Genomic DNA, 13,851 nt, shown 5'->3' with positions numbered 1-13,851 from the left:
TAGGCAGTCACTGCCCCCACATACACACCCGAGAAAGCATCAAGGAGACAAGGACCCAGCACACCCCACCACCGACCCCAACCCCCAACTCCAAGGCCCCCCACCCACCGGACAGGGCAAGCCACGATTTAATGCCCCCCACCGGCACGTGAGCGACCGGCGGCCGCCATCACGGGAAGGAGGCACTCCAACGGCACCCACCCAATGCGGAACAGCAGCCCCCAACCAAGGGCGCCCCGGCCCCACCCACTGGTCCGCAGAGAGCAGGACAGACCTACCAGGCAGCCGACAGCCACCGCAACCACCAGAACAGCTAGCACTGCCCCCCAGCAAACAGCATCATCTCGTAGCGCCAAGCAACCCCGCCCCAATTCCGCTACAGACGCCAGCACCCTCCAGCGCGCCCACCCCCCACACCAACGAGGCAGGTCGCCCCGAGCCCGCACACACCGAAGACAGCCCCCAAGGAAACCAGGAGACGAGACAAGCACCAAGCCACACCCAAAGGGAAGAGGGCCCCCCACGCCCCGCCGGGCCAACACCTCCCGGAAAGACCCCGCGAAAAGAGCCCCAAGCAACACCCCCCACGCCTGACCACACCATCATGATGTATTTGTACTCTACACAGTGGCCCAGCCATCAACAGAGGGGTTGGGCCCCCACCGAACAGGCCCAAATATGTGATCCTACCTTCCTTCCTGTTATGGTGCTACTCCATTGGGGAATGGAGAGGCACTTCCCGATCCCCTGTGTGAATGTGTGTTTAGTGAATGTATGAGGTGCAATTAAAAGAAAGGGGGTGGAGGGGAGTGGTGCTCCTCGTCCAACCTTTGTGTAAATATGTGTATGTGGTGCAATAGCTCCGGAGGGTGGAAGTGGTGGTCACACCCTCCTGGGGGTGGTGTGTTGAGGTGTGGTACCTGTGTAGCAGATGAGTAGCGGGCCGTGGACCGGGACGTGACGGCCTTGGTGGAGCCGTGCGAACCCTCTGATGGAAGAGTGCTGCAGCACTGCGACTGTCGGAAACATTTGCTGTACTCCTTACGTACCTGTAGGAGGAGCCAGAGGTCAGATGCTAATGCTAACAGTAAACTATGTGAACCAGAACTGAAGCTGCTGTTCACTGCGGATTGATGCTAATGATAACAGTAAACTAAAAGTCACAGAACTGTAGACTGATGCTAATGCTAACAGTAAACTATAGGTCACTGAACTGTAGATTGATGCTAATGATAACAGTAAACTAAAAGTCACAGAACTGTAGACGGATGCTAATGTTAACAGTAAACTATAGGTCACTGAACTGTAGATTGATGCTAATGATAACAGTAAACTAAAAGACATAGAACTGTAGACTGATGCTAATGCTAACAGTAAACTAAAGGTCACTGAACTGTAGACTGATGCTAATGCTAACAGTAAACTAAAAGTCACAGAACTGTAGACTGATGCTAATGCTAACAGTAAACTATAGGTCACAGAACTGTAGATTGATGCTAATGCTAACAGTAAACTAAAGGTCACAGAACTGTAGACTGATGCTAATGCTAACAGTAAACTAAAGGTCACTGAACTGTAGACTGATGCTAATGCTAACAGTAAACTATAGGTCACAGAACTGTAGATTGATGCTAATGCTAACAGTAAACTATAGGTCACAGAACTGTAGATTGATGCTAATGCTAACAGTAAACTAAAGGTCACAGAACTGTAGACTGATGCTAATGCTAACAGTAGACTAAAGGTCACTGAACTGTAGACTGATGCTAATGCTAACAGTAAACTATAGGTCACAGAACTGTAGATTGATGCTAATGCTAACAGTAAACTATAGGTCACAGAACTGTAGATTGATGCTAATGCTAACAGTAAACTATAGGTCACAGAACTGTAGATTGATGCTAATGCTAACAGTAAACTATAGGTCACAGAACTGTAGATTGATGCTAATGCTAACAGTAAACTAAAGGAGCCAGAAGGAAAACTTCTGCTCACTGAAGACAGATGCTAATGCTAATCGTAAACTATGTGAACCAGAACTGAAGCTGCTGCTCACTGAGGACTAAGGTCTCGACCCGTCCCTTAAAATACGGAATCGTTCCTTATTTGGCCCTTAAATGATGCGTCCCATACTGAGCCAAAACAGTATTTACATAAATGTGTGTGTGTGTCCTGTGTACATGGATGTGTGTGTGTGGTGCTTTCAGGGACTGTTGGAGAGTAGAGAGACGACACACACACCAGAGCTGCTCTAACACTAAAAATGTCCAACTTTATAGAGTTTTCAGTTTCCCACGGTCAAACATCCTCAGGAGAACATCACTGTAGATATGAACAATCATCATCATCTCCTGAGATCATACAGTAACACATCATAGTTGGACTGATTTAATGAACTACTGGGATTTAATGTTTAATATGTGGAGGGTTTAAAGTTAAATGATTTATTATTACAGTAGTATTAGGTCATATAAATATGTATATTATGTAAGGCCTTTTAACTAAAATCATACTGATACGTTAACATTAAATACATGAATATTTTATTTTATATTACATATATTCCCTAGGTTACAAATGTTTGTAGAGATTTCTGTATATTCTAGTGGTTCCCAAACTGGGGTACGTGTACCCTAGGACAGGGGTCTGTAACCTGTGGCTCTGGAGCCTCATGTGGCTCATTGCTCTTTTTCAATGGCTCCTATAGCTATAAGAAAATATTAAAATAATGAATTGTTATTTCTTACAGAGGTTATTAATGATAAATGATATTGACACCAAACGAAATCATGATATAATATTATGTCAACCTAAAAATAATAACTCAACTATAAACTTTCCTACACCTGTGGTTAACCTTATGTTTTAAATCTATAATAAGATAACTAAACAATAAAAAGACTGGAAGAAAATAGAGATTTATTTGTGTGGGTAAATATTGAATTAACTGCCAACGTGCCAGATTAATATGCATACTTGACATGTTGCAAGAAATTAGCAATTAGTATTATTTATATATTATATGTGTTGACCGACATAATCATGAGTTATCAAATTCAAGTAATTTTTTGTAGCACTACTAATATATATATTTCTATTTCTGAGGATTGTGTTCACGGTGCCGTGGGTGTCCCTTATTTTCTATTCTGAAAGGACTGATGCGAATGCTAACAATGAAGTAATGGTTAGAACTGCAGCTGCGGCTAACTGAATATGGATGCTAATGCTAACAGTAAGCTATGTGAACAAGAACTGTAGTTGCTTTCAACTGAGGACTGATGCTAATGCTAACAGTTAATTATGTAATCCAGAACTGAAGCTGCTGCTCACTGCGGACTGATGCTAATGCTAACAGTTTGCTAAGCTGTTTGTAGCGGCTAAAGCTGGTCACACGCGCACGCATGCACACAAGCAGACACAGACACACACACAGGCGCACACACACACACACACACACACACACACACACACACACACAGGCGCGCGCACACACACACACGCACACACGCACGCACGCACACACACAGGCAGACACACACATTTCTGGTTGATTCCAATAAATATTTCCCATGAAAAGTTTATATGTTAAAGCAGAACTAAGTAACCTTAATAAATGCTTCTCATAGTCCCTGTGAGGGTAAAACAAGTGTTTACCCTCATATGTCTATGGCTAGAAAACAGCACTTGCTGCTTTGCCTCTGACCCAGTAGCAGTGGTAGTGCTTTACAGCAGCTCAGTACAAACTAATGCTAGATTATGACCTGCCACACACAGTCGTCACGGCAACAGGCATGCACACACACTCACAACCCAGTGCTCCATCAGGCAGCACACACACAAATATCTATCCATCCATTTTCAGAGCCACTTTGTCAGCACGCGCACGCGCACGCACACACACACACACACACACACACACACACACACACACACACACACACACACACACACACACACACACACACACACACACACACACACACACACACACACACACAGCAGGGTGAGCGTTACCTTCTTCTGGAGCAGACAGTGGAAGATGAAGATGAACATTCCCTGGAGGGTGTTGAAGATGGTGAACAGGTACGCCATCACCACAGAAGAGTCGTTGAGGAAGAACAAGCCGAAGGACCACGTCAGGCCGAGGAGACAGAGTAGAGCGAACGCCCCCAACACCCACGACCTGCACACACGGCCGCAGGAGTCCAGTTACTACTTTAAAAACCATCCGTTCAGCTTTTGGACGCGTTGCCCTGGCAGCAGCAGCTGCTGGACAGTAGAAACGCTGACTCTGAGTTTAAAAATGAGTGAAACATTTTTCCTCGTCTCCCTGGGAGACTTTGGATAAAGAGACTGCTGACACGGCATGTTTTTAATTACTGTTTGTGAGGAAAACAGAGTCAGCGAAGAGACGCAAATATCCATAAAGAAAAGAACAATAACTTACAGGTTATATTAATAATATTTTCCTTTTTCCAAAGAAGAGAGACTCACCACAAGCACAAATCAGTCTCCAGCCGCTAAACGGCAGCAACGCTAACCCTGTGTGTGCGTGAAAAAGAAAAGGCGTACAAATCCAAAACACACAAACTATTTAGAGCCAAGAGTCACATAAAATATGGAAATATGGCAGAGTTAGAGTTTACCAAAGTAATTAAGAAGATTAGCTACAGAGGAGTCAGGAGCGGGAGACGATTAGCGATGCTAACGCTAACACATTAGAACTTTTAAACTTCGAGAACTTTGTTTCATTTACAGACAAGTTTTTTTTGCCTGTACAAGGTTTTGGTAGGATTTGAACTCTATATAAAAAAAAAATCAGCTTCAGCTTTAATGAACTTATATATTTCAGATCTTTGTCATATAAATGAATTGTATCAATATTGTTTTGCTATAGAGTAGATAGTTTGATTCACACCCTGACCTGTTATGAATTATTAACTGCTAAACAGCATTGTTCTTCTTCTAGAGAAGTGACACCAAATAAACATTTAAATTTGTAATAAAACCCTCTACGTGTGTGTTGGGAGTCATGTTGTTGTTCTTTTCCTCTTATTTCTGTCATTTTATCCATGTCTGATGTAAAGTTTGTTTTATTGTTGCATTGGTCCCATCACACACGTCTTTAATCATACCACATAAATAATAGTCCCTAATGATTATCTAACAGACCCCTAACTAAGATACGGCCCCCAGTTTGAGAACCACTGCATCAGGGCAGGGGTGTCAAACTCATTTTAGCTCAGGAGACAGATATGAAATATTGGATTAGATTTTAGGGGAGAAAACGAGCAATTTCAACATAAATGTCCCCAAGTTTGCACTTTACACAACATATAAATAACACATTCAGGCAATCAGTGACAGACATCAGCCCCAGCAGGATTTTCTCTTTTGAATTTTATTGGTTTTGTGACCAATTTCTGTTTAATGTGGGGGAAATTAAGTGAAATCATTTCAGGGAAATTGAGTTTTTTTTAACAATTTGAGATTTAAAATGACTGCAGTCGTGTGATAAAAGCATGGGGAAAATTACCATCCTCCAAATATTGTGGAGTCTCATTAAATTTGTGTATTTAGAAGGGCTGGGAGATATCTACAACTGAATTATTTGGTAATTTAGACAACAATTTATGTTTTTTCTGTCTTTTTAAATTTCTCATGCGGGCCAAATTGGATGGTCTAAAGGGCCAGTTTTGGCCCCCGGGCCTTAAGATTGACACATGTGCTTTAGAGTATCCAATGTACTCTGCAAGACACATGATAACTATGGTTCTATGAATCCTGGATGAGTTATACCAGAAAGGTCACAAAAGCATCCTCACCGACTCAGGTCTGACTCTGTGGACACCAGCAACGTTCACCCTGTAGAAATGGGAGGCTGCTACTCTCTCCATCTTTATGGCTAAACTCTAAACCTACTTATATACTAAAGCGTAAATACTGTATAATAGCGATAACCTAAACACGAGGAACAAAGCTAAAGTAAACTAAGAACTAAGATTATATAATAGAACACCAACATTATATTCAAACATGATCCACCATCTACACACATAGCTCTATAATGGGCTGTAATGGGATGATACACAGTTGTACCAGGTTGTAGACCTGTGTGTGTGTGTGTGTGTTGTAGTGCTTCACACTATTTACACTGATGTCCACCACATAGATCAATACATGTGATCAGTACAAGATGGAACCTGGTCTGTAGTGGAAACATTTCAGAACATGGAGGATTCAACAAAACATTTAATATTAACATAACCACTAGGAACCAGTGTATACTACTGTATCATGTTTTCCCTGCAGCCTGTGTCTTCTCCTCTCTTTTCTGTTTCAGGTGTCTAGATCCTGATCAACTAGTCTAGAACTTTCTGATGGTCTATCCTATTCTGTTTGTCCTTCTGTTCACTAACAACAACCAGTGGAAGCAGATGTTCTCCACCTCTGAACCTGGTTGTAACCCCAGTGTTAAAACGTAAATATTGATACCACTGTGATTAAAAACCCTAATTTCCCTAATATCTGATGGGAATAAATATTGGTAAAAGTATATCAATAAAAGTTCATTAATATGCTGACAAATACTGTTGAAAATCTTTTAAAATCGTACTGATCATTTAGATTTTTGTTGACACACTGAGCAGCCAATCGTGTCATAGTATAAGATCAGTATTAGCCAATAAGATCAAATGTTCCCTCCCACTCTGTGCTTAGCCTACGCACTGTGGGAGAAGCAGACTGAGAGACGCCTCGTGCTGGTGATGCTTTATTCATTTTAAGATATTGAAAGGCTAAAGGCTGTAAACCCACGCTAGCTGGGAAACCCCTGTGCTGCATGTGTGACCTAGCATGACGAGTGCTATTCATAGTTAGCATGCTAACCTCCACACTTAAATTATGCTTAGGTGTTATTTTAAGCAGGACTATTTACTATACACTGTTGAAAATAAAACAATTATTATTGTTACTAAATATAATATATTGTAAATTGGTTTATAGTTTAGTAATGACTTGAAAGTAATGTTGTTGTACAACAGGAGAAATTTGAAAGGATTGTAAAAGCTTTACTAGTAGCCACTATAGTTATTATAGGACATACTGTAGTTAAGCTGCATCGTTCTGACCTGATCAGGTCAGAAGAACCAGGATTTCCAGATGTGGATGGCGAGCCGAAGCCTGAATCAAAACTAGCTGGTCTTTGTGACCCTACTGGTTACAATCACACACACCAGAGACTGAGACGAATATTCAGAAAGCCATATCAAAACTCAAGGACTGGGTATTTTATTTTATTACTTTCTCAAGCATGCTCTATTTTTGTTATACATTGTGCACAGTTAAAAAAGAAAAGTTGCAAGTAAATGCAAATGAATTTTTCTAAATCTGTGTACGTGTCCTATGTTGTTGCGCACCCACAAATGTAGAATCTGTCTGATCTGGCCCATTGTCCCTTCAGTCCAGGTATTCAAGTTGAAGGTAACTACATTGTCTTACCTAAAGACAAAAAGGGTACGAGGCAGCACCATAAGTGCTACATGCTTCTAACAGACATTTCTTCCTATAAAATAGAGGGAGTTTTTTCTTCCCACTGTTGCTAAACGCTTGTTCATGTGGATCTTGTTGGTTTCTTTCTTTCGTACTATGGATTCCATTTTTTGTTAAGCACGTTCAGATGATTATAGAGTAATTTGCTCTATATAAATAAAGTTGAATTGAATTGAAATAGAAATGTCCAAAGGTGCATGATGAGCTGCAGCACAGATATCCTGCAGGAGAACGCCCCTCAAGGCGTCCCATGATGCAGCCAGGCCTTTAGTAGAATAGCACTTTATGCCCTGAGGCACCAGGATGCTCCGTGCTCTATAGACATACTGAATGACCTCCACTAGTCAGTGAGACAGTCTCTGTTTAGAAAGTGCGATCCCCCTTCTACAGCCTCCATGGTGGACGAAAAGGCCGTCTGTCGTTCGTAGGCTATAGCTGTCGCCTCCATGTAAGCTTTAAGCGCCCGCACAACAGTGTTGATGGCTCGCCCTTCCCCCCAGAGGAGCCCAGAGGACTGAAGGTAGCTAACTTGATAGACTGGTTCACATGATGAGGGGGCAAAATGAAGGATTTGGCCTGAGACTCAAGCCTTTGAGCGTAGACATGCCTGGCTCACTGACAGAGCATGCAGCTCCCCCACACGTTTTGCTGTTCCTACAGCAAGAATAAACTCTGTCTTGAGAGACAGCCACTTTAAAATAAATATTACCAATTATATATCAATAATAGTTATATTAATAATAGTTATATTAATAACCGCCAAGCTGCAGCGGCTTGGAGTGATCAAACTGCTCCCAGTGAATCTAACTGGAGCAACACCCGACAAAACCGCAGCATGCACACTGCCGTTAGCAAGAGAAAGAGAGAGAGCAGAGCCGAGGCGAACGCAGTCACTCAGCATACACACTGTCAAAACACCGGCCGCCACTTAGCAGCGGCGTGCCGGGAGACCCGTGTTGGCCTCACACCAGCAAATCCACTGGTCAAGGTAACCACAACAGTGCAAACAGAGCAGCGTAGCGACACAGCTGAGTAACCGTAGCTGTTTAATCACTGAAGAAGACATAGTCGCGGAGCTACCGAGTCTGAACTAGCACACAATCACAAGGCGGATCGAAGCTACAAGCGACAAGCTGTGATTAGCAAACAACCGACCTGCTAATGTCACCCGCAATCACAAGGAGATAGAAGACACAGATCACCCCATGACACCGATAGATATAGACTCTTTGGGTCATCCAGGGGTCACAGGTGATCCATGCTTTAAGCCTCTGGCGGTCGATAAGGATGAAATAGAACATGAATAATTGTATAAATGACCAACACAAATTCAATGAAACTCCTCAATATTGGCAGGCTCACAGTTTCCCATGATTATGTCACATGATGGCAGACATTTTTAATCTCAAACTGATAAAATAACTCGGTTATACTAAAATCCTGCAATTTTCCTCAAATTATGCCACACAATTTTTCCAAATGAAAGCTGCTGGAGACGATATTTTAATGAGATAAAGACAGAGTAGACGTCATAAATCAATAAATAAAAGATCATTTGCTTTAAAAAAAAAAAAAAAAAGTAAAAATTTCCACTTTAAAGTTTTGTTTTGATCTCCACTGTAAACAGTCTCTTATTGACAATATTAGGACAGTTTGGTGCATTACATTGTGGGATGTAGAGTCCTGTAGACAAATGCAAAGAAGTGTTTTTCATTCTTACTGTGATTTCTTCCAATATTATCGGTGCTTTACATACTTAACATCTCATTTATATTAGGCAGTGCAAACTCGGGCACATTAATGTTGAAATTACTAATTTTTCTGCCTAAAAGGTGCGTTCCACTTCAGTTGCAGTCTGACTGCTCACCTGATGCCTCCGAGTCGAGATGAGTCGGGTTTCATGGAGGTGGAGTGCTTCAGCATCTTGTACATGGTCACAAGCAGGAAGATCAGGTTCAGCTGTGAAAACATGAGTCGTCATTTACACAAACAGATCAAAGCAAAGTTGACAAGTCGTCACTTATTCAAATAGATCAAAGCAAAGATGATGAGTCGCCACTTATTCAAATAGATCAAAGCAAAGTCGACACGTAAACAGATCAAAGAAAAGCCGACGAGTTGTCACTTACTCAAACAGATCAAAGCAAAGTCGATGAGTCATCACTTATTCAAATAGATCAAAGCAAAGATGACGAGTCATCACTTACTCAAACAGATCAAAGCAAAGTTGATGAGTCGCCACTTATTCAAATAGATCAAAGCAAAGATGACGAGTCATCACTTACTCAAACAGATCAAAGCAAAGTTGATGAGTCGCCACTTATTCAAATAGATCAAAGCAAAGATGACGAGTCGTCACTTACTCAAACAGATCAAAGCAAAGTCGACACGTAAACAGATCAAAGCAAAGTCGACACGTAAACAGATCAAAGCAAAGCCGACGAGTCGTCACTTACTCAAACAGATCAAAGCAAAGTCGATGAGTCGTCACTTATTCCAATAGATCAAAGCAAAGATGACGAGTTATCACTTACTCAAACAGATCAAAGCAAAGTTGATGAGTCGCCACTTATTCAAATAGATCAAAGCAAAGATGACGAGTCATCACTTACTCAAACAGATCAAAGCAAAGTTGATGAGTCGCCACTTATTCAAATAGATCAAAGCAAAGATGACGAGTCGTCACTTACTCAAACAGATCAAAGCAAAGTCGACACGTAAACAGATCAAAGAAAAGCCGACGAGTTGTCACTTACTCAAACAGATCAAAGCAAAGTCGATGAGTCATCACTTATTCAAATAGATCAAAGCAAAGATGACGAGTCATCACTTACTCAAACAGATCAAAGCAAAGTTGATGAGTCGCCACTTATTCAAATAGATCAAAGCAAAGATGACGAGTCGTCACTTACTCAAACAGATCAAAGCAAAGTCGACACGTAAACAGATCAAAGCAAAGCCGACGAGTCGTCACTTACTCAAACAGATCAAAGCAAAGTCGATGAGTCGTCACTTATTCAAATAGATCAAAGCAAAGATGACGAGTCGTCACTTACTCAAACAGATCAAAGCAAAGTTGATGAGTCGCCACTTATTCAAATAGATCAAAGCAAAGATGACGAGTCGTCACTTACTCAAACAGATCAAAGCAAAGTCGACACGTAAACAGATCAAAGCAAAGCCGACGAGTCGTCACTTACTCAAACAGATCAAAGCAAAGTCGATGAGTCGTCACTTATTCCAATAGATCAAAGCAAAGATGACGAGTCGTCACTTACTCAAACAGTTCAAAGCAAAGTTGATGAGTCGCCACTTATTCAAATAGATCAAAGCAAAGATGACGAGTCGTCACTTACTCAAACAGATCAAAGCAAAGTCGACACGTAAACAGATCAAAGCAAAGCCGATGAGTCGTCACTTACTCAAACAGATCAAAGCAAAGTCGATGAGTCGTCACTTATTCAAATAGATCAAAGCAAAGATGACGAGTCGTCACTTACTCAAACAGATCAAAGCAAAGTCGACACGTAAACAGATCAAAGCAAAGCCGACGAGTCGTCACTTACTCAAACAGATCAAAGCAAAGTCGACACGTAAACAGATCAAAGCAAAGCCGACGAGTCGTCACTTACTCAAACAGATCAAAGCAAAGTCGATGAGTCGTCACTTATTCCAATAGATCAAAGCAAAGATGACGAGTCGTCACTTACTCAAACAGTTCAAAGCAAAGTTGATGAGTCGCCACTTATTCAAATAGATCAAAGCAAAGATGACGAGTCGTCACTTACTCAAACAGATCAAAGCAAAGTCGACACGTAAACAGATCAAAGCAAAGCCGATGAGTCGTCACTTACTCAAACAGATCAAAGCAAAGTCGATGAGTCGTCACTTATTCAAATAGATCAAAGCAAAGATGACGAGTCGTCACTTACTCAAACAGATCAAAGCAAAGTCGACACGTAAACAGATCAAAGCAAAGCCGACGAGTCGTCACTTACTCAAACAGATCAAAGCAAAGTCGAAACGTAAACAGATCAAGCAAAGCCGACGAGTCGTCACTTACTCAAACAGATCAAAGCAAAGTCGACACGTAAACAGATCAAAGCAAAGTCGACGAGTCGTCACTTACTCAAACAGATCAAAGCAAAGTTGATGAGTCGTCACTTATTCAAACAGATCAAAGCATTGCATATATACATATATTTTAAAGCATCTTTATTGTTTAATTATGCCAAAAAAAATCCAACATTCAAGTTAAGTAAACCAAATTAGACCAAATATTATTCAATTGCATCAAAGTAAACCAAGTTAGACCAAATTAAACCAAAATCCATCAAAGTCAACCAAATTAGGCCAAATCAAACCACATTAGATATTTACATCATGGAGTGTGTACAGTATATCAGTAGAGTCAGTAGTGTAAATGTGCATGAGTGAAGATGATGTGAGTGTTGTAAGTAAATAAAACTAAAACTTAATCTAACCAAACATATCCAAATCAAACCATGGGGGGTGTGTACCTGTGTGAGGCTGGAGGAGAGAGAGTGAATGAAGGAGTCTGGGAGCTTAAATAACCTTAGCACACTGGGCCCAGGTGTCTGACATAACCAATCAGTAGGCTGGAACACGGAGCAATCAGCATATGATGCCATGCCCCCCCCACCCCCATGAGACAGGGGCCCCCAAAGAAATTCCTGATGCCAAATATTCAAACCACAGGTTAATACACAAAATATAAACAAAGCCCTCTATAGAAAACCAAGTTACTCTACCAGGGCACCCTGGTCCGGCGGTCTGCCCAGCGGCAGGCCGAACAGGACTGAGGAGATTCTGGGCGGGCCAGACTCTAGCGAAGCAGATGGGGACACCTCAGGCCAGACATACAAAGAGGGCACCGGGGGCAACGTTGGTGGCCTGGTGCGGGGAGCCGGCACTGGTGGCGACGTTGGCCTAGCCTGGAACCTAGGAGACTCAGGAACGCTAGCCTGGATGCTAGGAGATTCAGGAACGCTTGCAAACTTTGGTATTAACCGCAAGTTATCCACAACATCAACTCCCCCCGATGTACTGCCACTAGGTGTATCAAAACCTTCCGGAAAAAAATGGCCCTCTCTAATAAACTGCAACCTGGGCTGCTCAAGCTCCATCTTCATCCTTTCAGTGTTTTGTCTCATCCTCTCCAACTCCAGTTTCTCTTCCCTTTGAAGCTTTACCCGCTCATACTGCAAAAGTAACAGCTGTTTCTGCTGATCAAAAGTCAAACCTGCGTCTGAACATCCGCTAGCAGAGATGCTGAAACCAAACCTGGCTGTACATCAACCTCCCCTTAAGGTAACACACCCTTACAGAAACAAGAATACTATAGTGGTATTTTCATTAGGTCCTCCTTCTTACACGAGTTAACAAACCCTGTGGTGGGTGTATTAAAAAAACTCTGATAAGGAAGCCATCATTAAATCAGAAAAACCACAACAGAACTAACCTTTAGTACTTGTAATGCACTTGGGCTAGCGTTTCCCATGACAGAGATCCTCCCTCTGACTCCCTTAACTCTATCCTCCATTCGTTGTGGCCTGTGGTGGGTACTTATGCACTTTAGCCCGTCAGCTCAGGAAAGCAACCATGATCTGGCAACCCTCCCTGCAGCAACGGATGTGCAAAAAGCTCTGCACAGAAACAACCACTTTAAGACAAAAAAACAAACAGACACTACTCCCTATTGGAAAATATCCCTTCAGCCTAACAGAGAGTTAGTGAGTCAGCAGAATCAGCTAATCTGAGTGGTACCAACAAACCAGCATCAACCACTAATCAAATGGATTCCCAAAAAACATGGCCAGTCTCCCAACAATCAAAATCTTACTACTAACAAAGAACCACGCCAGACAAAGCTAAATGGACAAGCCCCCACTTGTCATGATCCGGTCACAACAACAAGAAAGGGTGACTGGCCATGGCAAAACATCTGAAAGCATCTTTATTGTTTAATTAAGCCAAAAATTCAACAAAATCTAGTGTTGTAGTAGTCCAGACCCGTCTTGGTCTCGAGACCAAATTTTAAATGTCTCGGTCTCGGGATTTTCCCTCAAGACTATCAGAGACCAGCACTAATTCCTGCAATTTGTAAACTTTTTTATAATGTGATAATAAAACAATCCTTTATTCATTCTTTAATCCACCCCGTAAAAAATCCCAGTAAAACTCTGGGAAACAATGACCAGTAATAAATATGATCTCCCTGGTAAAGACAGTAGCTCTAATAACTGGTAACATGATAAACTACGGGGACACATTTACTCT

At 41.9% G+C, this 13,851-nt stretch overlaps 1 protein-coding gene across 1 annotated transcript in view; it reads right to left on the bottom strand.

Annotated features, from left to right (window-relative positions):
• The window catches only part of LOC114478870 (adhesion G protein-coupled receptor L2-like), a 39,403-nt gene that overhangs the window by 16,986 nt on the left and 8,566 nt on the right, over positions 1–13,851 (bottom strand). The window contains exons 4-6 of the mRNA XM_028472188.1: positions 9,419–9,510; positions 4,015–4,183; positions 921–1,049 (exon numbers count right to left, since the gene is read on the bottom strand). Of these exons, the coding sequence (XP_028327989.1) occupies positions 921–1,049; positions 4,015–4,183; positions 9,419–9,510 (390 nt within the window). The remainder of the gene's footprint in view (positions 1–920; positions 1,050–4,014; positions 4,184–9,418; positions 9,511–13,851) is intronic.

The sequence above is a fragment of the Gouania willdenowi genome, chromosome 17 (genome assembly GCF_900634775.1).
Source record: "Gouania willdenowi chromosome 17, fGouWil2.1, whole genome shotgun sequence".
NCBI classification, from domain to species: domain Eukaryota; kingdom Metazoa; phylum Chordata; class Actinopteri; order Blenniiformes; family Gobiesocidae; genus Gouania; species Gouania willdenowi.
Note: the sequence above shows the minus strand (reverse complement) of the source record. Positions and strands in the feature narration are given on the sequence as shown.